The sequence below is a fragment of the Diplotaxodon limnothrissa genome, linkage group LG6 (genome assembly GCF_057381915.1).
Source record: "Diplotaxodon limnothrissa isolate DT_005_m linkage group LG6, D_limnothrissa_male_GT1.1, whole genome shotgun sequence".
NCBI classification, from domain to species: domain Eukaryota; kingdom Metazoa; phylum Chordata; class Actinopteri; order Cichliformes; family Cichlidae; genus Diplotaxodon; species Diplotaxodon limnothrissa.
Genome location: NC_140601.1, coordinates 36,418,427 through 36,445,819, shown reverse-complemented (window position 1 = coordinate 36,445,819; position 27,393 = coordinate 36,418,427). Strand labels below are relative to the sequence as shown.

Sequence of the window (27,393 nt, the reverse complement as noted above, 5' to 3'; positions counted from 1 at the left end):
AATACAGTTTATAGAAGTACACAGAGTGGAAGAGAATAAACAGACGGTAATATTAGTCCAATTTACCCTTAGCCACACTCGAATGTATCTCCAAATATATATCATGTTTGGATATTGTATATTTCCTACATATTAATTTCATTGGACGCTTTGCTCAGCCGGTAACAGAAAATTTGGTGTGCTATAGCTCAGACATTTCACAGTTAAAAGTGATGAAAACCAGCTCTATCAAGGAAATAATGGCAGGCTATCCAGGTGCAGATGGGTGCATCTGGATTTAGCTGGAGCAGCTCTTCATTCTTTGTTTAACTGCATTTTAAAGTAGACTCTTAGTGGGTATTATGCCACCAAAGTTACATAGATACCAGAAAGGTTTGGACTACAAAGAAACTTTTTTGCAGCTTAACTGCAGTGTTTTCTGATGTTGAAAATAACCACATTTCATCTAAGACCACTATAGGCAAAAACAATTTCTATTCCATCTGCAGTAATTCATATTTGGCAGAAGGCTTCACCTTTCCATTCACATACTTGGAAAGGCAGAGGCGGGGGAGCAGCAACAAGACAGTCAGCCACAATCAAATATGGAAACATGACATGAAATATGGAGCTGGGTTCCAAGCAGCTTGCAGATCTATACTGAAGGTAGGATAAGGCAGCTTAAAGTATGCCTTATGTGAGATTTACTAGTTAGATTTGTACAAGGATCTTAGCTGAGCCACTGGGTGATGTGGGTTAGCACTGAGATCAGGTGATTTATCAGGATCTTGAACTTGACAGAACTGAACTGCCAGAAGTAATGTTGGGCATGGACTTTAGCCTTTGTAACTTTCCAAAGGTTTTACAAGCACTTTAAAATAGTATCCTAAAAATTTGCAATACAGGGAGTGCAGAATTATTAGGCAAATGAGTATTTTGTCCACATCATCCTCTTCATGCATGTTGTCTTACTCCAAGCTGTATAGGCTCGAAAGCCTACTACCAATTAAGCATATTAGGTGATGTGCATCTCTGTAATGAGAAGGGGTGTGGTCTAATGACATCAACACCCTATATCAGGTGTGCATAATTATTAGGCAACGTCCTTTCCTTTGGCAAAATGGGTCAAAAGAAGGACTTGACGGGCTCAGAAAAGTCAAAAATAGTGAGATATCTTGCAGAGGGATGCAGCAGTCTCAAACTTGCAAAGCTTCTGAAGCGTGATCATCGAACAATCGAGCGTTTCATTCAAAATAGTCAACAAAGTCGCAAAAAGCGTGTGGAAAAACCAAGGCGCAAAATAACTGCCCATGAACTGAGAAAAGTCAAGCGTGCAGCTGCCAAGATGCCACTTGCCACCAGTTTGGCCATATTTCAGAGCTGCAACATCACTGGAGTGCCCAAAAGCACAAGGTGTGCAATACTCAGAGACATGGCCAAGGTAAGAAAGGCTGAAAGACGACCACCACTGAACAAGACACACAAGCTGAAACGTCAAGACTGGGCCAAGAAATATCTCAAGACTGGTTTTTCTAAGGTTTTATGGACTGATGAAATGAGAGTGAGTCTTGATGGGCCAGATGGATGGGCCCGTGGCTGGATTGGTAAAGGGCAGAGAGCTAAGTCCGACTCAGACGCCAGCAAGGTGGAGGTGGAGTACTGGTTTGGGCTGGTATCATCAAAGATGAGCTTGTGGGGCCTTTTCGGGTTGAGGATGGAGTCAAGCTCAACTCCCAGTCCTACTGCCAGTTTCTGGAAGACACCTTCTTCAAGCAGTGGTACAGGAAGAAGTCTGCATCCTTCAAGAAAAACATGATTTTCATGCAGGACAATGCTCCGTCACACGCGTCCAAGTACTCCACAGCGTGGCTGGCAAGAAAGGGTATAAAAGAAGAAAAACTAATGACATGGCCACCTTGTTCACATGATCTGAACCCCATTGAGAACCTGTGGTCCATCATCAAATGTGAGATTTACAAGGAGGGAAAACAGTACACCTCTCTGAACAGTGTCTGGGAGGCTGTGGTTGCTGCTGCACGCAATGTTGATGGTGAACAGATCAAAACACTGACAGAATCCATGGATGGCAGGCTTTTGAGTGTCCTTGCAAAGAAAGGTGGCTATATTGGTCGCTGATTTGTTTTTGTTTTGTTTTTGAATGTCAGAAATGTATATTTGTGAATGTGGAGATGTTATATTGGTTTCACTGGTAAAAATAAATAATTGAAATGGGTATATGTTTGTTTTTTGTTAAGTTGCCTAATAATTATGCACAATAATAGTCACCTGCACACACAGATATCCCCCTAAAATAGCTAAAACTAAAAACAAACTAAAAACTACTTCCACAAACATTCAGCTTTGATATTAATGAGTTTTTTGGGTTCATTGGGAACATGGTTGTTGTTCAATAATAAAATTATTCCTCAAAAATACAACTTGCCTAATAATTCTGCACTCCCTGTATACTTCCGTAAAGTTGGCAGAGTTTAATCCAAGATATCCTTTAGTGAGAACCAAATCAAAAACTGCAAAATCTTAAAATTTGAGTCAAGACCATTCCCTCTCAAACTTTACGTCCAGCCTGTTAGGCATCGTGTTACAGGTAACTTTGATGGCATCACTGTGAAAACATCACGGTTATTTCTGACTTTAGAGAGTTCCTTTCAGAACCCCAAAAGACATAATCTATTTTTTTTCCTTTTACTGGTAACGATTCACATGAGAGCAAGCTGAACTTTAAATGCCAGGGCATTTAGCCAGCTGTAAGCAAATACTCTTGTACCACAACATGCTTACATAACGTGGTTCTAGGGCTTTAAACCTCACAATATCGTCCACAGAGACACAGATCCTTAAATATCTGTGAACAATTCCCAGCTCCTAAGCTCAATGCAGCAAATATGATGTCAAATCCATCCATCCATGTGGAGCATATCCACAAGAGGTGGGGTACAGCCTGCACAGGTCAAACTCACCTTCACACTTACAGGCAATTTAGAATTACCAATTAACCTAATAAGCACATCTCTGAACTTTGGGAGAAAGCCACGGTATCCGGAGAGAGCCGAAGTCATGAGCAGCACATGCAAACTCCACCCAGAAAGGCCAAAAGCCAGCCCGTGAAATCGAACCTAGGATAATCATCCTGTGAGGCGGCAGTGTTAACCAGCATGCCACCCATAATATGGGGCTACTGTTTAATTTACTATCTACACCTATTCCAAACTTTTTTCTGACACCATGTGTGAGCTTACCTGTAAACTATCCTCTCACGGTGCAGGTCCTCAAGGCCACAGCAAATCTCAGCAGCGTAGAAGATGGCTCTTTGCTCATCAAAGCCTGAGTTCCCCATGTTGTAAATGTGAAACTTTAAGTCACCGCCATTCATTATGGTCAGCACCAGGCACAGCGCATCCTTGGTCTCATAGGCGTATGCTAGACTAACCTAGGAGAGGGAGGCAAATTTGGGGAAGAGGTAATAATGGGAGGAGGCAAGAAGAAAGGAGAAAATGTTGAAGAGGGCATGAGTGTGCTGGAGGAAGAGGGAAGAGAAGTGCTAAGAGACTACTGAGTGGCTAGAAGAGCATAATTGCTTTATTTGGTTTGCTTAATGTCCCAAATAATCATCCATTATCCAGAATGGAACGTCAAGAATGTACACAAAAGAAACAAGGAGATATATAACAGATACAGAAAATCATCCTCTCTCTAATCCCACCATCCGTCTCTTTTCTTCCCTCATTCCCACCAGCCTCCCTTCATTTCCCCTCCCTGTGGGTCAGTGACACACAGGGTACAGTGTGCGCATACGTTGTTGTGTACAAGCAGGAAGTTGCTGCCATCAGGAGGATTTCCATCTGCTAGAGCATGTAGTCAGAAACAAACCACAAAAGGAGATGGGAAATATTCTCATGGGCCAAGTGAACAAAACACACACACTCATATATACATATATATACAAAATGTACCTAAACAAACACACAAATATGTGCTCCAAACCAAAGTAAATAATCTTTCTAAATTCTTGTTTATGTGCTGGCAAAATACATCAATTTATTGTGGCACCACAAAAGCCTTTTAGTTTGCTTAGTGATTCATTAAAATGTATGAATCACTATGAGCAGACATCCAAAAACTCTCCCAAATATCGAAGACGTTCAAGTGTGTAATCAAATGTTCAGTAATTGCTACTCTAGTATTATCGGTTCAGCTTTTGTTGTGTATGTCTTGCTGTATTTATGGTTTACACGCATGCAGCAAGACCCTTAACGTCCTGAGCTCTACTCCTTTGCCTAAAAGTTAAGCATTTTCGTAGAAGTGTGGTTTATTTCATTTATTCTTATTTATTTTACTGTGAAAAGGGAAAAATCCTGTTTCAAAGAATATGAATAAAAAGTGTCAGCAAAAATAATAGAAATATTCAGATAATTCTCATATTTATCTTTGTATTTTCATGCTGTTCTTCTATGGAAAAACATGAAATTACAAGTCTGACTTATCTGCAGGGGAAAAAAAATATATTATATAATAATTTCATTATATTGGTACCGGTATCAAAAAAAAATTCAATATGATATGATAGTGAGTCAAATCTGCATCGCAGTGAGGCAGCTCTACCTCATCCTCACCTGCTGGAAATTTTAAAGCAGGGTCACCCTGCTCCGTGTCTCACACCCACACACAAAGAATATGCGGATAGGTTATTGGTTAAAACATACAGCAAACTAACAGTATGCACTGACTAATACCATGCAGTGATCACAAAAAGGTAAAGCAGAATAGCGAGAGAGAGAGAAATGAGGGGTTTGAGAGAGCACTTGACTCTTCTGCTTGCTACTGCTGTTTGGTCAGTGTTGCTAGGCAACAGAGCTGCTCTCGTAGGTAGAGAGGCACATGAAGAGTCATCAGTTCTGCCTGCAGCACCGCGAACAAACACGCACACACACAAACACGCACACACACAGAATCATGTGCCAATCCCAGGTGACAAGAGCTGCAAGTCTGAGGTTCTGTAACAAGCCCACTCTAGCCTGTGTGTGCGCGTGTACGTGTGTGCACATGCATGCTCGTACACATGCTTCTGCCATGACTCACTCAAACAAGGACAGGCTACATAGCTCATGCTGCATCACAAACCAGCTAATCCAGCGTGTAGTACAACTCAAACGGCAGCCAGTACATTCAAACAGTGAACATGGACAGGCTTTGAGGCAGGGCTGCAGGAAAGCCAGGTTACTGTACTACAGATAAATATCACTGTTAAGTCAAAGTCACACAGTATTTTTTCCTTTATGCACAAAGTACACACTGCATACAGACCAGACATTTACATGAGTATTAGCCACTCCTTGCCATGTTCCAAGAATGTTAAATGAGGACTTGGTGTAATTTTGTTGTCTTTGGAACAATCAGTTTTGAAATAAGAAGCAACACTGAGCCAAAGCTAAGCTTTCTTTTCCGGCCTGAGCACCTGAGATGTGTTTGTGCATGCAGCTGGACGAAATGGAAAGAGAGGCACACATCCCCAGTTTTCCAGTGGGATCGGAGTCTTGATGAGAATATGTAGTATTTAAGCTGGATCAAAAAATTCAAGCATTTCATTTTTTATATTCATGACATGTTGAAAGGGGAATAAAGAAAATCAGAGCGCAATACAAGAGGAAGCAGTGCACTGCTAGACAGGTATGCACAGTCAGACAGAAAAGGGGGGCAAGAAAACTCAACTCAGTTATTCCACAAAACTATCGCTTAATAAAGTCCTACTTTAAATATGAGCCATGACTAATACGATATTTCTTTTAGTAGTAGACTTCTCCTTTTGGTTTAGCACTGAAATTAAAAGATTTAACAATAACCTCTACAGCAAGGGAATCTGGTGGCTCTGTTACATTGTGCTAGCATGCTTTCATAGGCAAGAGTGACTGTAGTGTTACTGCGGTTATACAATGAAGAAACATTTTTATCCTGATGTGAATGGTCTCTTTTTTTGTCCGTAAGACACGAGGGTTTACTAAATGGTTTAACGAAGCTAAAAGTGATTCAAGTCATATGTTATGGCCTTAACATATTTTGGAACAAAGTGTTATATAGCACACTTCAAATCACGCAGTGAGGGAGTATCTCAAAAGAATTGTGTTCCATCCATCCAGCAGACTTCTACAGACTTGGAGAGTCAGTTCAAAGGCACACTGAAGCTGTTCTGTTAGCATGCGGCAACCCAATACCACACAACGACACTTTATGTTGTTTTTTCCTTTAATTTGTCACCTGTCGGTAGGTGACTCCCTAAAAAGGTTTCCGATGCGCTGCTAGCCAAAAACCACTGCTTACTCATGCCTATGGTTCAATTTATAGAAATCCTCCATAGGAAAATCAGCCAAGAGCAATGGCATCACTAAGAGCCGGAGGCACAGTGGCAGGCTAATGATTTTTCTTTTCCTTAGGCTGGCACACATGCTCAGAGAAAGGATACTGTACCATTTCATTCTGCAAGCAGCTGCTCTGCTAAAATGTGACTTGTGTCTGCAACTCAGATGCCGCGGGTTCTCTTTTTAAAAACAATTCAACATTTCTAACAGCCTTTGTTTTAGGTGGTGCGGTTGGACAACAAGGAAGAGCAATTTTGATGCCATTTCCTGATGAAGGTGGCACCAATACTATTGTGGCATTCTCTGGAGATCGTTTTAGCTTGTTCCTCAGATTGATGCTTCCTCAGAATTTTCAGTTCCTTAAATATCACATTTGGGTTACACACTTTAACATGCTGCTTTTACTTGATGACAGATTTGTTTTGGTGAAATGAATTCCAGTCACATATGGCAGGAATGTCTGAGAAACTTAAGAGTGTCTGCGACGTAATGCTGAGCTGTCACAGAGTGGCAATCTTAAAGTAAACCATCATAGAATTCTGGGGGGAGCATTATTTTAACACCTCTGCCCCAAGAAGGCAAAAAAAAAAATTTATTAATCTAAAAATACACAGGAACAAAACAGTAATTCAGTAATGCATTGACAGATGATTGAGGGCTGACAGTATGCTCCAAATGAAATCAAATCTGGCGTGTTTGCAGAATAGCAGGTTTCTTATGAAAATAGCCAAGCTGGCTTCGATTGCTGCAGCACAATCAGCGAGCGCAGCTGAACTTGTCAACGTGTTTCCACATCCTCCCTAAACGCCCCGCAGAATGCTCTCACCTGCCACTGTTCAATAAGATCATGCGTCTTTTCCCCCCTTTTGTAGTTTTATCTCATCATGTCTTTTTTCCACTGTGGCTCACAACCTCACTAAACAAACAGAGCTCGAGTTGTGGCGTCTATCTTTAAGAGCTGATCGACAGCCTTTGCAAACACGCCATTCCGTTTCATTTGCAGGATCCTGCAGCCGACAGTGCTCTCACATTCACGCATGCACGGTCTCGCACATAGACGGGCAAAACAAGTAAAATTCGGTTGAAAGGTTGAATAAGAAAAAAGTAGTACTTACTACAAAACTACTGTTAACTTTTTCTAAAATGCGTTTTTCGTTTAGTGCCATTGCTTCACCTTTTCTTTTCTTCACTCGTTTCTTTTCCAGCTTTTTACAGGCGTACATCTTACCGGTGGCACGTACTTGGCAGGCACAAACCTGGAAAACAAGCAGCGAAAAAAACGTGATCGCACTCACATGCGCATTAAAAATAAAACACACGCCCCTAAAATATAACTAATGGAAGTTAATATGTCACACTGCAGATTTTCCCACCCAGCATCACTGGAGTGGCGACAAACGCTGGTGCATTAACTGACAGTTAACAGTTACTTGTAACCAATTAACTCATTAAAGTTTAACTATAACTTTAGTCATTATAATTCCACCTTATAAAACATTATTTATTCCTCATTTCTTACCTCGCCAAATCCACCTTTTCCTAGTACTCTGTAATGTCTGAAGGTATTTTTGGTTACTGGTTGCCTGCAGAGGTGCAATGAAGAATAAGAAAGGGATAAAGACAGAGAGACAAAACACAGAGGAGACATTAAATAGGAGTTTATTTCATTTTCACAGACCATGTGATGTTGCAGACAGAGTAATGGTCTGATATATTATTAATCCACCCTGATGACTGCTGTTTCCACCCTGCTTTGGTTTCAAAGCCATTATGCAAAGCATCATCAATTATTAACCACTCACACAGAATCACCGATTGGCACTACCACCTGTTTTAGTGCAAAAACCGTTCCTGCTGCTATACTTTAATATTTACTTTTTCGTTATATATCTCTTTTACTGCTTTAGCGACAGTCAAAGACAGTAATTGTTCAGCCTCAGACGACCTGAACAGGGAACGTTTAGTATGTGCATGTCACGTTTTTGATGTAAATCTTAATGTACATGCTTTGCATGTTTGCTTTTCCAAGTGTGTAATACGCTGTGACTACCCACCTCTCCAACCATTTCCACTGCAGGAAGCGAGAGAAGTACATGGACTCCTGGTAGGAGGAAAATGGAGCTCCACTCAGATAATCACGAACTATTCTGGAGCAAAGGAGAGACAGAGAAGGGGGAGTGGTGACCATTTTAATAACATATCAAATATAACAATAACATCTTACATGTCAGAGTAAACCAGGAAAAAACCCAGATTTCATGTTACCCCTAAACACTTCCTTTTTTTAAACCTTGGCAGTGACTACAAACAGACACATCCTTTGACTGAATACCCACTGGATTACATACGGCCACATCTGTATATATCTGTGAACTTTTGTGTGTGCCATGGACATTGCAGAGTTCAAAAGTCACTCTCAGTGGAAAGATGGAAAACACTGAATGTCAATATGCCACCATGAAAAACGAAAAATGCCTTTGAGCAGGGAAGTTCCACTCAGTTCAACCAGGAAACGGGATTTATGGAAACCGTTTTTTATTGAGTCTGAGGTTCAGCGGAACATCTAATCTCATTTTACCTGCCACGTGAATGTGGGTGTAAGTCTGGAAACACACACACACAAAAAGGACTGCATTTTTCTTAAATTCTTAGCAAAAGACGGAAGCCACTAACACCCAGCAAAAATATAACTCTCTGCGGGGTCACAAAGGGTGACAGTCTCACCGTCTCCTAGCCGTGCATAAACTGCCACTCCGCTGGGAGTTGTTAGGACACGACTCTTTGACATCCGTGCGTCATCCTCGTAGATCAGTGTCTGTTTTCAATGGTCTCACCACAGATGTTTGACTTAAACACCATCTCTTGACACTAAAGCGGTGAGCTAAACAGCACTGATGTGTTGCGGTTACTTTAAGGCTGAGCTATCTACTGTGCTTGCGTTGAGTGTTGGCAGATTACATATTTTAAAAAGTAGACTGACATAACCACCAGGACGTCACCCAGTGGCTTTGGATTCTGCATTTTGAAGCTTCAGCGTTGCTGCTCTTTAAAAAACAAAAAACAAAACCCAGAAGTAACTGTTATGGATGAAAGGGTGGAGTGCTGAACAATCAGTTAACGTTAGCTAGCTTAGTTAGCAAACTGCATTCTTAATCTGTACAGATGCAGCATACAGACACACATATTCAATGCAATTTTATTTATATAGCACCAAATCACAACAGTCGCCTCAAGGTGCTTTGCATTGTAAGGTAGACCCTACAATAATACATACAGAGAAAAAGCCAATAATCATATGACCTCCTATGAGCAAGTGACAGTGGGAAGGAAAAACTCCCTCTTAACAGGAAGAAACCTCCGGCAGAACCAGGCTCAGGGAGGGGCGGGGCCATCTGCTGCGACCGGTTAGAGTTGCATATCAACTATTTAGTGCTAAATAACAGACTAATGAAATAGTAACAGAAGCACAAACATGTTAGATGATCTGTACTACACAGCAAGTCATATTATTAGCTTTGTAATCTATAAAAAATGTTTCAAAGAGCCTTTTTCAAACCAGCCTCAACAAACCAGCCTGACACAATGAGGAAATGCAGTTTTTAACTACTTTTTTTTAGATCCAGGGGGTGCTCCTTGAATTAAATGAAAGGTCAGTTTCTATTGCTAAAGTCTCTACCAACAGAAAATGGCAAAACTGCAATTCCTGAAGTGGCCACTTAAGGCTGAGTCAGTCATCATTGAAAATGTCCAAGTTATCAAGATAAAAAGGTCACTGATAGCCTGGTACAAACATTTATAAATATTTTAAAAAGGGTTTCGTCCCTATGGGCAGCTTCCCCTTCAATAATAATCATAGGATGGGAACATTCTTTCTAACTCATCTTTAAATGCCGGTAGGGCTTAAACTTTATCGGCAGCTACAGTCGATAGCTGTCTGGCATCACCTCAACTAGCTGAACTGGACCTCTTAACCATATTTGTGGTTTTGGAGTCTTTGGGTTCATTTTTAATGGATCGTGACTTGCTGTTTGATGCAGACTATTCAAGGACTTTATGCTTCAGTTCTGGTGAGAAATTGAAATATTTTAATAGTCTGTCACAAATTAGAAGGTATTTGTGTTTGTGCACGGATGGAGCTTTTTAACCATTCTTCATCTCATCCAAATACAGAATAATAATTTAAACAGAGAGGAGTCATATGCAGATACTAAATTAACTAAACTTTCCATGAAAGATGGACCTTAGCAATCCAAACCCCCAGGTCGCAATGCAAACATCAGCTTAAAAAACAATAATAATTTAATTATTAAACAATAAAACAGACTCCCAAAGACTCCTTACAGTGCCCCTCTAAGCCATTTAACTGTCAACTATAATAGTCAACATGATGCAAAATGATCAGTTTCTTCAAAGCAAGCAGTAATCATCTTCATTACATTTATCCTTGTGACACAAGCTGCACTATTCCCAAACTACAAAAACCCCACATGAAATAACAAATACTCTGGGACAGTCATGACAACCACTGCCCGGTGTGATCACAACCTCCTCTACCAGCCAACAACACATGACTAAAAACCAGAGTTACAGCACACATTCTCCTCAGCCACCCAAATGTCAAAGATATGCTCATATTTATCCAGCAGATTTTCCTTGACCATATTTTAAAATTACTTCATCACTAAGGAGGACAAGGATAGCTGCCTGTGGTTACCAACAGTGCTGGAGTAGCTGTTCTTGGCAAAAAGACTTGAGAGTAGAGAGTTTCCATCGGGGAAGCACCCTCGGCTGTGTGAAAGAAAACTGAGTTATGTCATTATGGAACTCAGTTGCTCTGTAAATTAAGTGAACATCCATTTGAATTGTTTGCAGGAGTAGAGTGTCAACAGGATTTTATCAATCTACCCTTTGTTGTTTCTCAGCCTACAAGGGGTTTGTGTACATAAAATCTTTCTCCTAAACACGTGCATTAGCATGTTTCTTGTTCCTTGTGTATCAAACTTCAGTTTCCACTCTGTCACTGAAGAAATCAAGAAACAAAAACTATTTCCTCCCAGATTCTGTTCGCTTATCGGTTTGACAGGCCTGAAAGGGGCTCCAGAAAGGAAAGAGCTGAGCAGAGCTGCAGACAGCCATCACTGGGAGTAGAAATAAACACAGCTACAATATGGCTTTTGTTAAACAAAGGGAGCGGGAGAAGACAAGAAGAGGGAAGAAAAATCAGCAGTGAGACCTTTGTCAACACAGCGGATATACAAAACATCACGATACACATGAGATGGGCCACACACACACTACTCTCAGTATGACATAACAATATGTTCCACTGCACCAAGAAAATAAAAAAATAAAAATCCACAAGTGAGCTAATATATTTCTGTTAGTGGGAGTGCAGCTCTGCCAAAAGTCACGTTCACACGTGCAGCACCATGCTTTCCTACAGGTTTTCCCTTTGAGAGAAAAAAAAACAAACAACGGAGCAAACGCTGGTTCAGAATTACACATCGGAATAAAATATGAAGTTACACAACGGAATAATACAAATAATGATAGTGAAAGGAAGAAGTGATGACCAGAGTTGGACGGGAATCCCATTCAAAAACATCTGAGGTGCTGCTGCACGGCTTCAACACGTGCCTGTGTTGTTCTCTTCGCCGTTTTGCCCCGCTCTCCTTCACACTCTCTTTCCATTTCTCCTCACTTTTCCCCTAATTCTCCTTTTCGTCCTCCTTTCCTTACTCTGTGTAGGTTTTCTAACGATGCGTCCTCATGCTCTGCATTTCTTCAGACTTATCACTTCATCACCTGCTGAGTTTTGAATCCAGTCAAGAAATGGAGCAGATGCTGTGCTTCTCACATCAACAAAAGCGCAGTATTCTGGTTATCCTCTTTCTCACACCGTTTCCCTGCTCTCCCTGATGCCCTTTGGACAACTTGGAGGAAGACATTTATGCAGGAAGAAGGAAACTTGCCTAAATGAACATGACTTGAGATGAGAGACTCTGTGGAGGTTTTTCTGGGTTTTGCTCATCTTAAACATAACCAATGAAGCTCCCAGTTTTAGTCCAGCACAAACCACATCACCTCACTTCTTCTACACATGCATTTGCCAACTTTTTCCTTCACACACCACCTCCTGCTGTGTGTCTGCATTGCTCACTCAGCCTCTAAACCCTCAAGCAAATCTCCCCAACACAGAGAAAATTAAGATATGTGAATAAGCTTTAGATAAACTAAACAAAACTTCATACTCAATTAAAATCATCGGGTCGAGGAAACTTTTTGGGAAAAATTAATCACTGCTTCAAAACATTCTGGCAACCGCACGCTTGTCCCTGTCAGCCACTTTGACTAGCTAACTTTGCATTCCTGTCTTCATGGGTCTGTGAAAGTGGCCGCGCTCTGTCAATCAGACATTTGCATAAAGGTTCCCTATACCTGAGGGAGGGAGATAATATCTGACTGTATGCAAGAGTGCATGCTGATGTCATAGCTGGGTGTTTTCTCAGCAATGATCCCCACTTCTCTTGAGCTCCTGTTTGGTGAAGCTTAAGTGAATCAAAGGTTAGTGACAGCATTTCCAATCCAAATCCATTTGCCCTTGTGGTTATGAGCTCAGACTTCACAGAAATTTTGATTTTGCCAGCAATGACAACACATGGCTCCATCAGCCCACTGATTTAATGCATGCTGTACATGTTACATGTAAACCTGATACATTTGAGTTGTTTATTTTCTGTTGTTTAAGAGTAAGATTTATATTTTATCTGCTATGTGCATAAACTAAATTAATCCAGTTAAAAAAAAACGTGGTGGGGGCGCACCATCTTCCCAGAAAGGAAGCCCACAGATCGAGTTTTAATTTGCATATTGCCCAGAAGCTTCCTGAAGATGACCTCAAAGATCTTATCATCAGGAAGCTTGAATCTATTTAACACTACAGTTAATAATGTCTTCTTCTGTGATGTGATCAAGTGATTTATCAACCAGAGACTGATAACAGCTAGATGGGTGCACAACATTTAAATGCTAAAAAGAAAGGTTGGGTTTTTTGGTTTGTTTTTTGGTAACCAACCAACTGATTCCATGGCAATGCTGTTTCATGTACCAAAAGAAAAATATATGAATTATAGTTCCAGGCATTGATTACAATTATTTCAGTAAACTAGTAAAAATAAAATAAAATACAGGAATAGACCCCAATGTGTGTTAAGCAGACCTGGGTCACCGAGGTGGTTTGGTCAGTTCACTGTTAAATGTCAAACAATCTGAAAACATCACCTTTGTAAAAGTAATCTGATGTATTGGTAAATATCAAACTCGGGATAAAATAAGAATTGCAAAGCTGCTTTAGTAGAATTACAGAATCGCAATGTGCACCAGGAAATTTGGCAGAATAAGCTCTCTTTAATAGTAGACTTGTCGTGGTCCTTGGTCTTTGACCTAGGGTTATCCTTGGTTTTGTTTTTTGGATCTTTAGTTGTGATTACCTTTGTGCTATGGGTTCTTGTTTACATTTTAGTATAGATGTGCATTTACTCCTTTGTGTGTTTCAGGTTAACCTAGCTTCCCTAGTGTTCCATTGTAGTTTGTTGTCAAGTTTTTGTCTCAGAGTTAGATATTTCACTGTTTACTCGTTTCCTGTTTTATTTTGACAGTCATGCATCTTTGGATCTTTTGGAGATTCTTTGTTAGCTTCTGCATTTTGGACTTTGCCATTTTCTGGACCAAGAAGCATGTTGTTTCAGGTCCATGAAGCTTTTTCCTCCACATAGTGTTTCTTAAGAGCCTGGTTAGAGTCTGGTTATCATTTTCCAAACATCTTGCCAAACTAAATTCACCCAGTTGGAATCTAACTAAAACAAATGCAATCAGCTAACCAATCGGCACACAGTGCAATCATCTTAGGGATTAGGAATAAGTCACTACAACGACTTTAAGTAATAACAACAGAGTATAGCATATGCCGTTAAAAATATGTAATATGCCTTTTATGTGTGAAATGATTACCATTGCACTTACCACTGTAATATAATTAAGAAACCAAAACACAAACTGAGATGATACTACAAATATGAGCGCATACCCGAGTATCGCTGAGGTGTACGTGTGTCACTGTATGTTCAATAAGAAGTACATGTGTGGGTAATAATCCCCAGTCTGTTTGCTTCTCCTGGCTCTCAGAGCAGGAAGGAGAAACACCTGCAAGTGTGTTTGTGTGTGTTTGTAAACCTGTTTGTGTGTGTGTATGTGGCGAACACTGAGGTGGCTGTTGTTTTCATGCCAGCCATCCGGATGCTCTCTCTGCCCACTGCTCCTTTTCATTTGGCTCAACTATGCGTACGTATTTGCGAGTGTGTGTGTGTGTCTGTGTGTAGTACGGCATTCCAGGTGCCCGCTGCCTCATCATCAGCAGTGACAGGGAGCAATGGTCCACACACACACACTTTCTTTCTCTCTCTAAAGATTCTGCTAGTGCCTACACTTAGATGCCCAGACGCAACCATGGCAAAAAAATAATCATAATAATTATATTTTTTTAAAAAAAGAAATAAATCAATGTATAAAATTCCATTTGAATTTTCCCTCCACAGCCTGTCTGCATGAGGGCTGCGCAAATAAAAGAACAAATAAAAGCAGCAAGTTAGATTTAAAAACATACTTGGTGCAGTCATTGAAGAGCTCCTTACACGGACTCTGCTCCAACCTCTCCCGGCACCCAGCGACAACATCCTGGGGTATGTCAGGCAGATGGGCTGCCGACTTGAGGGTTTAAAGAGACAGAAAAACAGCAGGTGAGGCAAACAGATGCAGAGAGACAGAAGAGAACATGCTCAGTGTAACATGGTCACAGATTGTTGAAGATGTGAAAATAGATTTTATACCAGAATTGTGCTTGAATCTTTCTGTTAGTGAAAAAACAAAACAAATTGAAGTTCCCCTGTCTGTTTGCTCCGACTCATTTCAGTCAGTGAGAACATTAGCATTTATGTGAATCAGCTTAAAAATAACTGCCTTGTGCAGCTGTAGTGAAAACACAAAAGAAGACCTAATGGGACAGTGAAGTACACATTCACACATGTAAGAGCCAGAATTAAATGCATGACTTGACCATTTTATCTCCAGCTTACTTTATTTACCGATAGCTGAGCATATTTCCAGTTAACAAACAATTAAATAAACCCTAAGCAGTTTTATTACACTGAATAAAATTCAATGAGACGATCATCTGGAAGTGCATGTATTAACTTAAACTAATATATAAATCATTTATGGCCGTATCATGCAGCCCTGTAATTAAATGAGCAGGTTGGTGCATCTTACCCCATTATTAAAGTATGTGTCTAAAACATTCAGTCCACAGTCCCTCCTTTTCTCATCGGGAGCTAGCTGATACATAGCCTGTCACAGAAAAACAGAAGTTGTAGGAACCACAGCAAGCCATGCTCATTCAGCCATCTTTAAAACTTCTCCAAATAAGGTCAAAGTCACAGAGAAGAAAGCAAAGAAGGCTGAAGCAAAGAGGGAAAGATGCTGTGTTAATGAACAGAGGAAATCCGGGACAGCTGACTAATGGTGGAGAGTTAGCAAAGACAAACATCTCGTTTTAGTCATGGCAGCAAACTGGGAACTATTTTCTTCTTTTCACCATCACAGATTGTGTCTTTGGTCAAATATGGCTGTAGGCAGGGACACAGTCTGGAGTTTGACTGCTTTGCGCCGTGTGTTTTGTTTGAAAACACGCTCCGCAGAGACGAATGGGACTGAGCAGCACTACTACGCATCAGCCAAGACACAAAGTCCTCGGGGAGACTCGTGGCACATGTTGACGACTAAAAAGTTGCTCATTAAATTTCAAGCATTTGTCAGTTGGTGTGTATATATGTGTCTGCCTACCTTAAAAAAAAACCCTAAAACTAAAAGAAACAAAAACAACACAAATCTAGGACCCCATTAAATTCCTCGCCTGTTTTCCTTCTTGCATACCATCAGGGGCCTAGACACAAGCTTGGGCCTGTGTTTGCCTGCTCACCCAGGGGACCTGCCTCTGACGTTGGCTTGACCTCATGGAGGAGTGCATGGAGGAAGGGGAGGAGTCTGCTCCCTGACAGCTTCTCTAAGTCGCTAATCACCCACTACGCCCACCCCACCCACCTCCCTATGTGACTGCCAAGAACAGGCAAGGGGACTTTGCACTGACTTTCCTTTCCTGTCCTGTCCATTGCTCTGCGGGCCCTGATCCAGGAAGGTCTCGTGGGAGAAATCATAGACATATGAAGGTAAAAAAGACGGAGAAAGTGAAAGACTGGCAAGAAGGTGACAAAGGGGGTTCTGTAAGACACAAGAATACTTATAAGGATATCAGAGAATATGCAGAGTAGTTGCAATGGACTCAAAGTCTTACCACAGCATCCATAAATTCCATGCAGCGCTTCAGCTCTGGCCTTGTGTCACAGTACTGACGGAATAACAGCCGACCAATGGGCTGCTTCTCACATAGACTAGTGTAGTCCCTCTCTGAGAAGAAGACAGGGGAAGGAAAAAAGATGAGGGGGAGGGAGATAGAAGGAGAAATGTAATACAACACACACTGGACATTACGCTACACCAGCGAGTCCATGAGATGATTACGCTAGGAGGAAATGATAACCCTGCAGCATGAAACTGTAAGTAACTGTATATTTTTGCCCAGCGAAACAAAAAATTGTTGGAAACCATTGAGCTATATCACTATATTAGTGGGCTTAAGGGATAAATTGTTTTCATTTGAATTAACTTTGCGTTGTGAGCCAAAGTGAGAAACGAACTGGTGGATGCCTTTTATAGTTCTCACAGTTAAACTCGAAATAGTCGCAAAAGGGCAATTAAAGGGCAGGAACTGTCACGTTTCCTGGTGACAGCAAAACAGTAAGCAATTTTTTTCTGCTTCTGTTTTGAAACACATCTCCATCCACATGAAATACAAAAAAAAATGCATTTAAAGAAACATATACATTTCAAAATACAGGACAGGCTTAATGTCTGAAAATTTGTTTTGAGGAGCACAAAGAAACACTAAAAATTACAGTATGTGTAGAAACACGAATTGTCAATTTTGATCACCCCATTCGCTTGTGAAGCGCCCTTTTAAACATTTTAAACCTCAGCATGAGCATTTTCACAGCTGCCATCTTAGTGTTTTGACGTGGAATGTGACAAGAAGGGGCAGGTCTGTGTGTAAAACCGCACACTTACTACAACAACCTGGCTGTCAGTCACAAAATCATAAGCCAACGAGCATGCCGCAGATAATCCACCATTTTGAAACATAATATGTATGTCAAACATAGTTTGAGCTAAAATGAGTAGCTGAGTCCACAAGCTCAGAAAAACAAATGTCTCCAGAGTTCAAGACAGAAAACCATTTTCTATAGGAGTTTTTTTGCAAACACACTTACTGTCATCTGGTGGTCTACAAATAAGAAGCTTCGTTTTTCACACCTGAAAGCGACGTCCATGTTTTACAATGACAACGTACCAGTCCTCTCGTCCTTTGTTAGCTAACAACAAGCTAGCACTAACTAGCTGCTTTACAAAAAATACAATAAATAAATTTTAAAAATTAAACTTTTTCCCCAGCGTATATTTTGTTTTTTATTATACAGAGTGAAAGATTTGTATTTGTATTGCTTGGCATGTTTAACCAAAGAAAAGCAATACTTGCTATAATCAATAGATTAGGATAATGGACACTGAAGTTGCGTAAAAGAAAAGCTTAAAAACTGGGAATCTGAGAAGCGATTATCTACAGTACTCTGCAGAGGTTTTCAGCCACCCGTCATTTTTTATATTTTTCTAGAAAAATGTAAAATGTGTGCAGTGATTTTTTGAAACATGCAAACCTAGATGGAAATATCGTATACAAAGCAAAAACAGGGGGTTTTTTTCCATCTGAAAATACAGATGGAGGCACTTTGAGCAGACTGAAATGTAGAATGCAGAATGGAAGTAAAATATAAACAAATAGGGAGTGGGTCAGGACTTTTCCTCATTATTTTATATCTAATACGTCTTAGCTAAAACAAGGTTTTTCCTACAAATAAACACACTTTTTCCCCCAGACAGATCTAGCTATTAATTTTCCACAAAGTAATGGGGATCTACACAAAAATAAAAAAAAATAAAATAAAATGTAAGGGTCAAGTTAAAAGAAATTCAGCCTCCACACCACGGAAAAAAATGAATTCTACCTTAAAAAAAAGAAAGAAAAAAGAAAGAAAAAGCGACGTATTATTTTCTGGAAAAAAAGAAAAGAAAAACACCACATGATGTCACATATCTGTTTTTTCTGTACATATCTTAGCATTTTTGGCCCTATTAGCACTAATGGTGTCCATTTGAGTCATATTTCCTCTTGTACCAGCTTTCCATCATTAGTTGACGCTAAGGATGCGCAGGCACACAGGCAAGATAAACATACAAACAAAAACAGGCCACACACATTCATATACACAGAGGAAGAGAGATGCTAGGTATGAAAATTTGGGAGTGCTGACAGCTACAGGCAAACCTCCAACAGTAAATGAAATCTTCACAACAGCCCTCTCTTCTGCACTGTTTATTACACAGGATTTACTTCTGCAGCTCAGCGTTTCCTATTCAAACTTGCCACTTACATGAATACAGCACCTAACTTATCAGGTTGGTCAGCAAACAGAATAGAGATAGGATTTTTTTTTTTTTATTACTTCCCTTTACACAATGAGGCTGCTGTATTTAAAATCTGACCAACAGAAGCCCTTTCACAAAACTTTATACTGTACTTTGTTACACTTGCTTTCAGACATTATCTGTCATCTTTGATCACCAAGATTTCAGAGGCCTGCTTTGGTGTTTCCCCATCAGCTCTGTGCGGGAGCGGGGAAAGCCCTTTACACTCATAGCTGATGAAGGCAATTTCAGAGCGTTTGAACAGTATTTGGAGCAGTTTATTTGAACTCTGGAGTGGAGTGGTCTGGCTGGAGGAGAACAATGGTGTAGCTGTGTATGACATCTGTATCCCCAAATGTGGCTCGCGCGCTACTCTTGACAATCATTGAAGAGGTTACTGACAGCGTACGATTACGAGAGCACAAGTGGCTTTTATTTAACAGGGGACAATAGGCGATGCGAACCACAGGAAGTTGGTAAAAAGAGACAGGGCAAGATACTCGTCCCATATTCATTAGCAGGCATAGAGAAATCAAAATATAAAATGCAAATTAATTAATCATCCAGTTGGTTTAAATAAACCATTAGATCATCGGCACTGTAAAAAGCTGTACTGTGAAGTGGTGTTGGTAGAGGTGGTGACAGAGGAGAACCAGCTCAGGCTGTCTTCTCTATGTCAAGATATTTCATGTGAAGTAGAAAGCTTGAAGAGGCCATGGTGGTGCAGTGGTTAGCATAGTCACCTCACATTAAGAAGATTCCTGGTCCAAACCTCCTTTCTGTGAGGATTCTGCATATTTTCCACATGGTCTCCAGGGACCCCAGCTTCCTCCCCCAGAGTCCAAAAGGCATGCATGGCGGGCAAACCGGTGATTCTAAATTGCCCATAGGTTTTAGTGTGAGCATGAATGGTTGTCTCTGTCTCTGCATTGGCTCTGTAATGGACTGGCATCTTGTGCACAGTGTACCCTGCCTGTGTTCCTGTGATAGCTGACAATTTAGGAAAATAGGTAGAGAATACCCAAACTAATAAATGGCCAAAGCACAACATCAACATTGGCTTAGTCTGATAGTAATTTTCAAGCAACAAACCACCAGTGCTAGAAAATTTACCAGTGAAGTGCTGAAGAACTGCTGGACTAAGTGTGAGAATGGATTTTTACTTACTGTTGCACTCTGCTCAACCAAGACATTCTCTAACTGCTCTAACTTTGTCCTCTTTAATAAAAACAAAAGCCAAAGAAGACAACTGATCTTTATATATCTCTTGTTCTTAGACAACTGAATGCATTAACACCCCTCACAGTGGCCGTGAAGACAGTCTCCCAGAATATAAAGTACTGCATATAAAGTGTGTGAAACCGACCCAGAGGCAGAACTCAACACATTTTATATTTTCATTGTTTTAGTGGTTTTTGTTTTTTACTTTCAAAAGCATAAGACTGTAACATTTCTGCTATAGCACACAGGGTGCTGCACCGCACCTCGCATAACTCAAAGGCCTCAACAATCAGAAACAGCTCAGGCTGTGCTTTACAATATCGTCCGTGATAAAACCAGAATACATTTTTCTGTATAATAAAAATGTCGTAGTGTGATATAACAGTCTATAACAATACCATGAATTGAAATGCCCTATGTGCGCAACTACGAGACAAGCCCAGGCATGTCTGAAAGCAAGAGCACATGTCAGTGTCCGATTGAGACTAATTATCTAAAAAGACTTCAAAAACATGCAACAAAACAGTACTATGCAAAATACGTGAGAAAAATGTTCCTGCTAAATGTACAGTAATGTCGAAAACAAGGGCTTTAAGCAGTTATTTTACACTTTTACCTGAACATCCTAGGCTATTAGTCCCATGCATGGGACTAATAAAGGTTATCTTATCTTATTTCGCCTCCATTTCCTACACTTCTAAATGCTGCTGCCTGCAAGCTGTAAGCATCAAGAACATTTTTTCAATCTTTTTTCTGTATCATCAGAAATTTCATTATTATTATTCATTTGTAATTATTACTATTCGTTATCCATTACAACAAATTATCGGATAGTTTTGAGGCTAACCTACCCGTCCTGACAAACAGGTATAGATCAACTTTCTAATGCTTTCTTTTTTCACCATTTAATTTCTCACTGAGCATTAGACTAGTGAGTTCAGCCAGCTGACAAAAAACATGAAACTTTGGGTTGGCGTCCCGTCGGCCGTTCTGAAAATTAAACAAACATTTCTTTTGTTCAGAGAAAATGACCTCTGACAAGGTTTCAGTCTAGCATGAGAAGTTTTTCAAGTATTTCGGGACATTTTCATCCTAATGACGAGTTTTGCTTGTTGCTCCAGTGGTGGCAGTTCTCTGCTGAATCACAACACAACTGGCTGACTCTTTAGGGTGACAACATCTAATTTGCGTAAGAAAGAAGCCACAGAAACTATTGTGAAATTGTCTGGAAAGCATTTTTTTTCCCCACTAATTGCAAAAATATACCTGTTTTTCAGTAGGACTGTCAAAATTAAGAAAAGTATCTGTGTCACATTTCATTTTTACTCAGTAAGTTTCTCAGAATTATTTAAATAAATAGTACATTTACACCAGTTGTTAGTGTTTGATTTTTGCTGTACCCATTCACAGGTTTGCAACACACAACAAATCTTTTTATGAATAAACACTGGAGAAATTTTTCTTTATTTTTTAACAATGGTAACAAAGCGTTTCTATGACACTGCAGATCCACTTCATTGATGTTGTGCCTTCTCTCTCCAGTAGATTTTTCGTCCTATTTGTTGTACATGGTTTTCCATCCCAACCAGTCGAGGCAGATAGTTGCCCCTTCCTGATACTGGTTCTGTCCAAGGTTTCTTTCACAGTTGTGCTTCCTCAAAGGTGACTGCCTGAATGTTGGGGTAATCTCTCTAATGTTGTAGGATCTTTACCTTACAATTTAAAGGATTCATCTAGAGATGATTGTTATTGTGAGCTGATGCGATATAAAATTTAATTGGACTAATGCTTTTGACTTTTTGACTGTCATTTGTGTAGAAGGGAGTAGTTTAAGCAATTTGAAGCACATACATTTGTTTCTTTTATTGCATACTCCTTATCTACATTTATATTTCTATGAGGATGTTTACTCATACTTTTTGTGCTCCCCAACTGCAAAACCCCCCTAATTTCTCAATAATGTCTTCCTTGCTTATGAGGAACTTATCCAATTTCCTAAATATGAACAAATATGAAAGGAGATTGGGAAAGAGGGAACGCACACAAGGCAACAAAGTGTCAGAGAAAAATGGAACTGGTAAATAAGGGGATTAAAAAGAGAGGAGGGAGCACTGTAAGGCTCGAACTAGCACGGGATACTAACTGTCTGAGCCAGTGAATGCAGCTGTAATTACAACTCAATCAAAACTCCAATTTAGACCAAGACAGAGTAGATTAGTGAGACAGTGAACAGTCAGCTAAATGCTCACAAGCGTGCAATGGGTGCAGGAGTGCATGCCCGTGTTTGTGTGCAAACAGACACCTGCACGGCCAGTGCGCACTGCTGCTATGCAACAAGCATTTAGTCTCCATCCAAAATACCTATGCTTTCAGGACCATGTTAACATGCTAAGGTGTTTGCAGTGATCAAAAGTAAGAGGTGCCCATATAATATATGTATTAACTATGCCAAAAAAATAGAATGGTAAGAAAGAGATGGACAAAAAAGAAAGAAAGATGGAGAGAGAGGTCTAAGGCTGGCAGACAAAGTGCCTGCAGCCCACATAATGTAATCTAAGCTTCCTAGAATTACCGTTCACTTGTCAAGGCTAAGGTCAAATGCCTGACATTATCAAGACACAACAAAGACTCTGCTATCAGTCGCTACACTGTATTCTGTCCACTGTGCTCGCACTCTGAACGGGCAAGTGTGAGTGTTTCTGCACGTGTGTATGTGTGCACGCACATAACTACACGCCTGTGTGTTTAAGCACACCAGGAGGATTATTTTGATCTTGTACTCAGTGTGATAGGGAAATTACGCAATAGCATCTATGTAATAGTGACGTACATAAACCTTAACAGCTGCTGTATGCGCGCATGCACACACACAAGGACAAACACACACATGGGCAGGCACTTATTGCCCATTTTTAGAATCCTGTGCACATTAATATCCAAATGGGAATAAATACATGCAAGGTTATATTTATGTGCTCGGTACCATCCTCCTCACACATTAATAATAATAATAATGATAATAATAATAATAATAATAGATGGATTGATTTCAGGTTACACAAAGAGATTTTACATTAAATAACCAGAATTGCTGCTTTGCTGTTCTAGGCCTGTGCCTACCAGTTAAGCCAGCGGCCCCCAACCCCCAGGCCATGGACTGGTACTGGTCCGTGAGTCGTTTGGTACCAGGCCACGAGAGTTGAGGCTCGGGTGTGAAATTTATGGTTTTCAGGGTTTTTATCGGTTTTATTTTGTTGTATTTATCCACGACACCTTAAAGGCCAGTCCGTGAAAATATTGTCGGACATAAACTGGTCAGTGACACAAAAAAGGTTGGGGACCGCTGAGTTAAACTACAGCTTACGAACACGTCTGTCCAGACAAAGGCAGTGGAGGCTGTGAAAAAAGCAAAAATGATCATAGAAACTAACACATTCAAACAAATAACGGATAAACATCGTGAGTTTTGAGTAGTGATCTGAACATCAGTGCTGGCTTGGAGATAATGATCCAGGAGGAGAGAGCTTTAAAGAATTCTTTCGCTTGGTCCTGATTGGGGTTGACAAGAATTTGGCATTAAATGAGTAGAGGCTGATGGAAGGTGTGTGGTGATGAACAGAAGGACTCTGAAATGGATTCTGGTGTGGGACAGGAGCCCAGTTAAAGTTTTGAAGGGACAGGAGTAATAGTGGTTGCAGGACTACGGCATTTAGCAGAGTTGTACAGGAGTTTGATTACTTGTACTGTAAAGAATGCAGTTGCAGTAGCAACATCTGGATGTGCTGGAGGCATGGATAAAAGTTTTGGAAGTAAAGAAAAAAAAAATTCCTGGGGAAAAAAATGTTCTTTGCTGCGACACGCTGAGGTTAAAGGAGAGAAGTGCCAAAAATTACTCAGACGCAGAGTGGAGTTGCTGATGGTGAGGCACATTTGGGGGTTTGGGACCAATCATGTCCTGACTTATCATTTTAGTTTGAGCCAGTAAACTTTCATCTGCGATTTAATGGTGCTGGTGTCCAACCACATCATGTTGAAGTATGACGCTATCAAAGGGAGAGGATCCAGAGGATGAATAGAAGAGGGACAAGCATTAAACACAGGGGATATCCTGTGATAGAGGTGTGCCTGGGCTTAAGTTCATGAACTGTTGCTTTGTTGTTTGAAATACATGACTGAGAGGCTGTGGCAGGGTTATTAATGTCGGGACAAAAGAACAGTGTGGTTGTTGGTATCAAAACTCGTACTGAGTTCGAGGAAGATGAGGATGCAGTGTTAATCAGAGGCCGAATGAGGAAGGGAGAATGGTGAGAAGAGATAAGTACACACTGGGGAATTCCCCAAGGAACTACATGCCTAACAAGCATGTAAAGAAATGTGTGTGTGTGTGTGTGTGTGTGTGTGTGTGTGTGTGTGTGTGTGTGTGTGTGTGTTGGGGGGTAAGGATGTCCATATCCATTGTGATTGTTAGCTGGTGTATTGCAACTCCTAGACACAACCATGACTGTGAATATGAAAGTTCACCTGACTGTGGACAGGTTGCCACAGACAGGCCTTCAGTTTCTCCTGTATGAAACTGAAGGCCTGTAGTGGCAACCTGCCACTGCATGTGGCAAATAAAATTTGAACTTGAACTTGGTTCCAGAAACTGTACAGCCACTTACAGTTATTATTATTATTAAGGCGGACATGGAAATCACCTGGGATAGGAACAAAAAGGTGAGAATGCACACAGCTGGACCAGAGATGGAGATCGATTTTTTTCAAGATTTGGATAATTAGTTCTATGAATGAAGACTTGCGATCTGAAATCAACACGACGACGAGTGCAATCAACACCGAGTATGAGACATGTCCTCCGCGAATATGTGCATCTACATCTTTGACTCTGCCTTCTTCCTATCCTCTCCTGTCCTCGAAAGATCTTTTCTCTCGTTGTAAAAAGCCTCTCTTTCCCTCTGTGTTTCTGTTTTCCACTCGTGCTCTCTGTAACTCTCCTGTTCTGCCACTCTTATGTTTCTCTGAAGTGGCTGAAAGAGTGAGAGAGAGGGAAAGAGCTGCAGATAGTGGGAGGGAAAGGCATGGAGATAGAAAAGAGGGAGGGTATGCGAGTATGTGGGGGAGGGTAGCACTGCAATCTCTGGCAAAGATAGCTGTGACGCACTATTACACAGACACACACACACACACACACACACACACTTGTGCTGTGGCATTCAGGGAACCATGGTGGGTGGGGGCTGGGGAGGTGAGAAGATAATGAAGCCCAAGAGTAGAACTCTTGTCGGGGGCCACAAAGAGAAAATCCTGCCAGTACTTTCAAGTTAGACCTGGAGGTTGAGAAAAGGAAGGAAGCTGGGGTGAGCATGCTTTCATTTGATGTGTGAACAAGCACAGCAGAAATGTTAAAGGAGAGCTTGAGATTCAGAAACAGCAGTACAAACAGATTCCCTGTCTCAGTCACACGCACACAAACACACACACAGGGTTTCCTGTCCCTTGCTTGTAACTACGGGTGGAGACGGGTAGAAACAGGAAGGAAGTCCAATCTGAACTTCCTCACAGAGTCAGGCCCACCCCAACGACACAGCATGGCAAGTTATCTTTTTGTCTCACACCCACATGCACTACCAGTTTCTTACCGATGGTGCGACGTAGCTCCTCACACTGGCTGATGTGCGGGAGTTTTAGCATCTCTTTCCATTTCTTGCTGCGGCCATTCCTCTTTCCTCCTCCACCTGAGACACAAAATGAGAGTTTCCTCGTCAGCCCATCTATGCTTTAATATTGCATTTGGAGTCTTTAACAGTTTCCATCCATTGGCATTTTCAACACAAACATATGAATAGGGCTGCTGTGAGGACATAAGCCCCACCCATCTGCTGTTCAAACCTACTGTGTGCAAGGATCAGCCAATCAGAATAAAGAAAGGGAGAGGAGCTAAAACAGCTTGTTTTTATTTAGTTATCCTTTACTTCATCCAATAAGGATTATTTTTTTAATTATGGAAAACAATTCTAGTACAGTCAAAAAACATAAAGGTGGAAATATGGAAATGAGCACAATAGGTTCACTTCAAGTGTTAGGAAAAGTCTCAGTTATAACCACATGTCTAAATTAAAACCTCTCACAAGAGAAAAGATTAAGACATTTCATAACTATCAAAATGAAATGAAATACTTCAGACTTTTTAAGACTCATGGGAACCGTGTGTGCGCGTCTATGCATGTGCGTGTGTGTGGGTGTGCACAAGCTTGTTCATGTTGACCTTGCTTTGACCAGAGGCCAGAGCAGGTGGTTCATCTCACCAGTCGCCTCCATGCATCATGGCAGGGCATGTGGTGAAGAATGTTGACAGCTTCAAAGATCATGGGGCACACACATATTGTGTGTCTCTCTCTCTCGTAAATGCGTGTGCGTGCACACACACATACACTCGCACGCACACACAGTAATGTTGGGCAGTCGTCTTGGCAGATCAGACGACCCTGATATGAGTGGTAAACGATCTCAAGGCCCAACAGCGCTCTACAGAGGACCCCAGTCACTCTGTATATTTCACAAGGAATCTCATTCCAATAGCAGCAGGGGTGTGTGTGTGTGTGTGTGTGTGTGTGTGTGTGTGTGTGTGTGTGTGTGTGTGTGTGTGTGTGTGTGTGTGTGTGTGTGTGTGTGTGTGTCCAGAGAAATGGGGAAGAAAAGAAGTCAGGAATGGGAAACAATCCAACTGAGGAGGTTTGCCTGCAGACTGTCTCATCTGGAAATCCCTTGCATTTCCCCTCGATGACCTTCTCATCTCAAACTCTTGCCTCAAGCTCAGCTACACCGGCTATGCTGCAGACATTACATAGTCCACACCCAGCCAGATCCTTTACACAAAATCTACGCAATGTCCAACTGAGCCAATGTAAGAATATAGCAGAAAGCTATCCATGTAATTCATAGTGGGCAACCAGTACTCTTGTATCCTGCCTGTAGCACACTCATGCTATGTAAGTTGTAAGTACAAATCCAAAGTGGATGGTTTCCTGATATTTGCTAGATGTGAGCATGTGTGGATACTGTTCCAACCTTATTCCGTGGACATTATCCACAGGTCATCATTCCATCATTACTGGATCACACACACACACAC

General features: G+C 40.9%; 1 protein-coding gene across 2 annotated transcripts in view; it reads right to left on the bottom strand.

Annotated features, from left to right (window-relative positions):
- Positions 1-27,393, bottom strand: part of grk4 (G protein-coupled receptor kinase 4) — a 52,978-nt gene that overhangs the window by 13,756 nt on the left and 11,829 nt on the right. For both annotated transcript variants that reach the window (XM_085355151.1, XM_085355152.1), the window contains exons 2-9: positions 25,901-25,996; positions 16,756-16,868; positions 15,675-15,752; positions 15,013-15,113; positions 8,405-8,497; positions 7,870-7,933; positions 7,466-7,606; positions 3,237-3,427 (exon numbers count right to left, since the gene is read on the bottom strand). In XM_085355151.1, the coding sequence (XP_085211277.1) occupies positions 3,237-3,427; positions 7,466-7,606; positions 7,870-7,933; positions 8,405-8,497; positions 15,013-15,113; positions 15,675-15,752; positions 16,756-16,868; positions 25,901-25,996 (877 nt within the window). The remainder of the gene's footprint in view (positions 1-3,236; positions 3,428-7,465; positions 7,607-7,869; positions 7,934-8,404; positions 8,498-15,012; positions 15,114-15,674; positions 15,753-16,755; positions 16,869-25,900; positions 25,997-27,393) is intronic.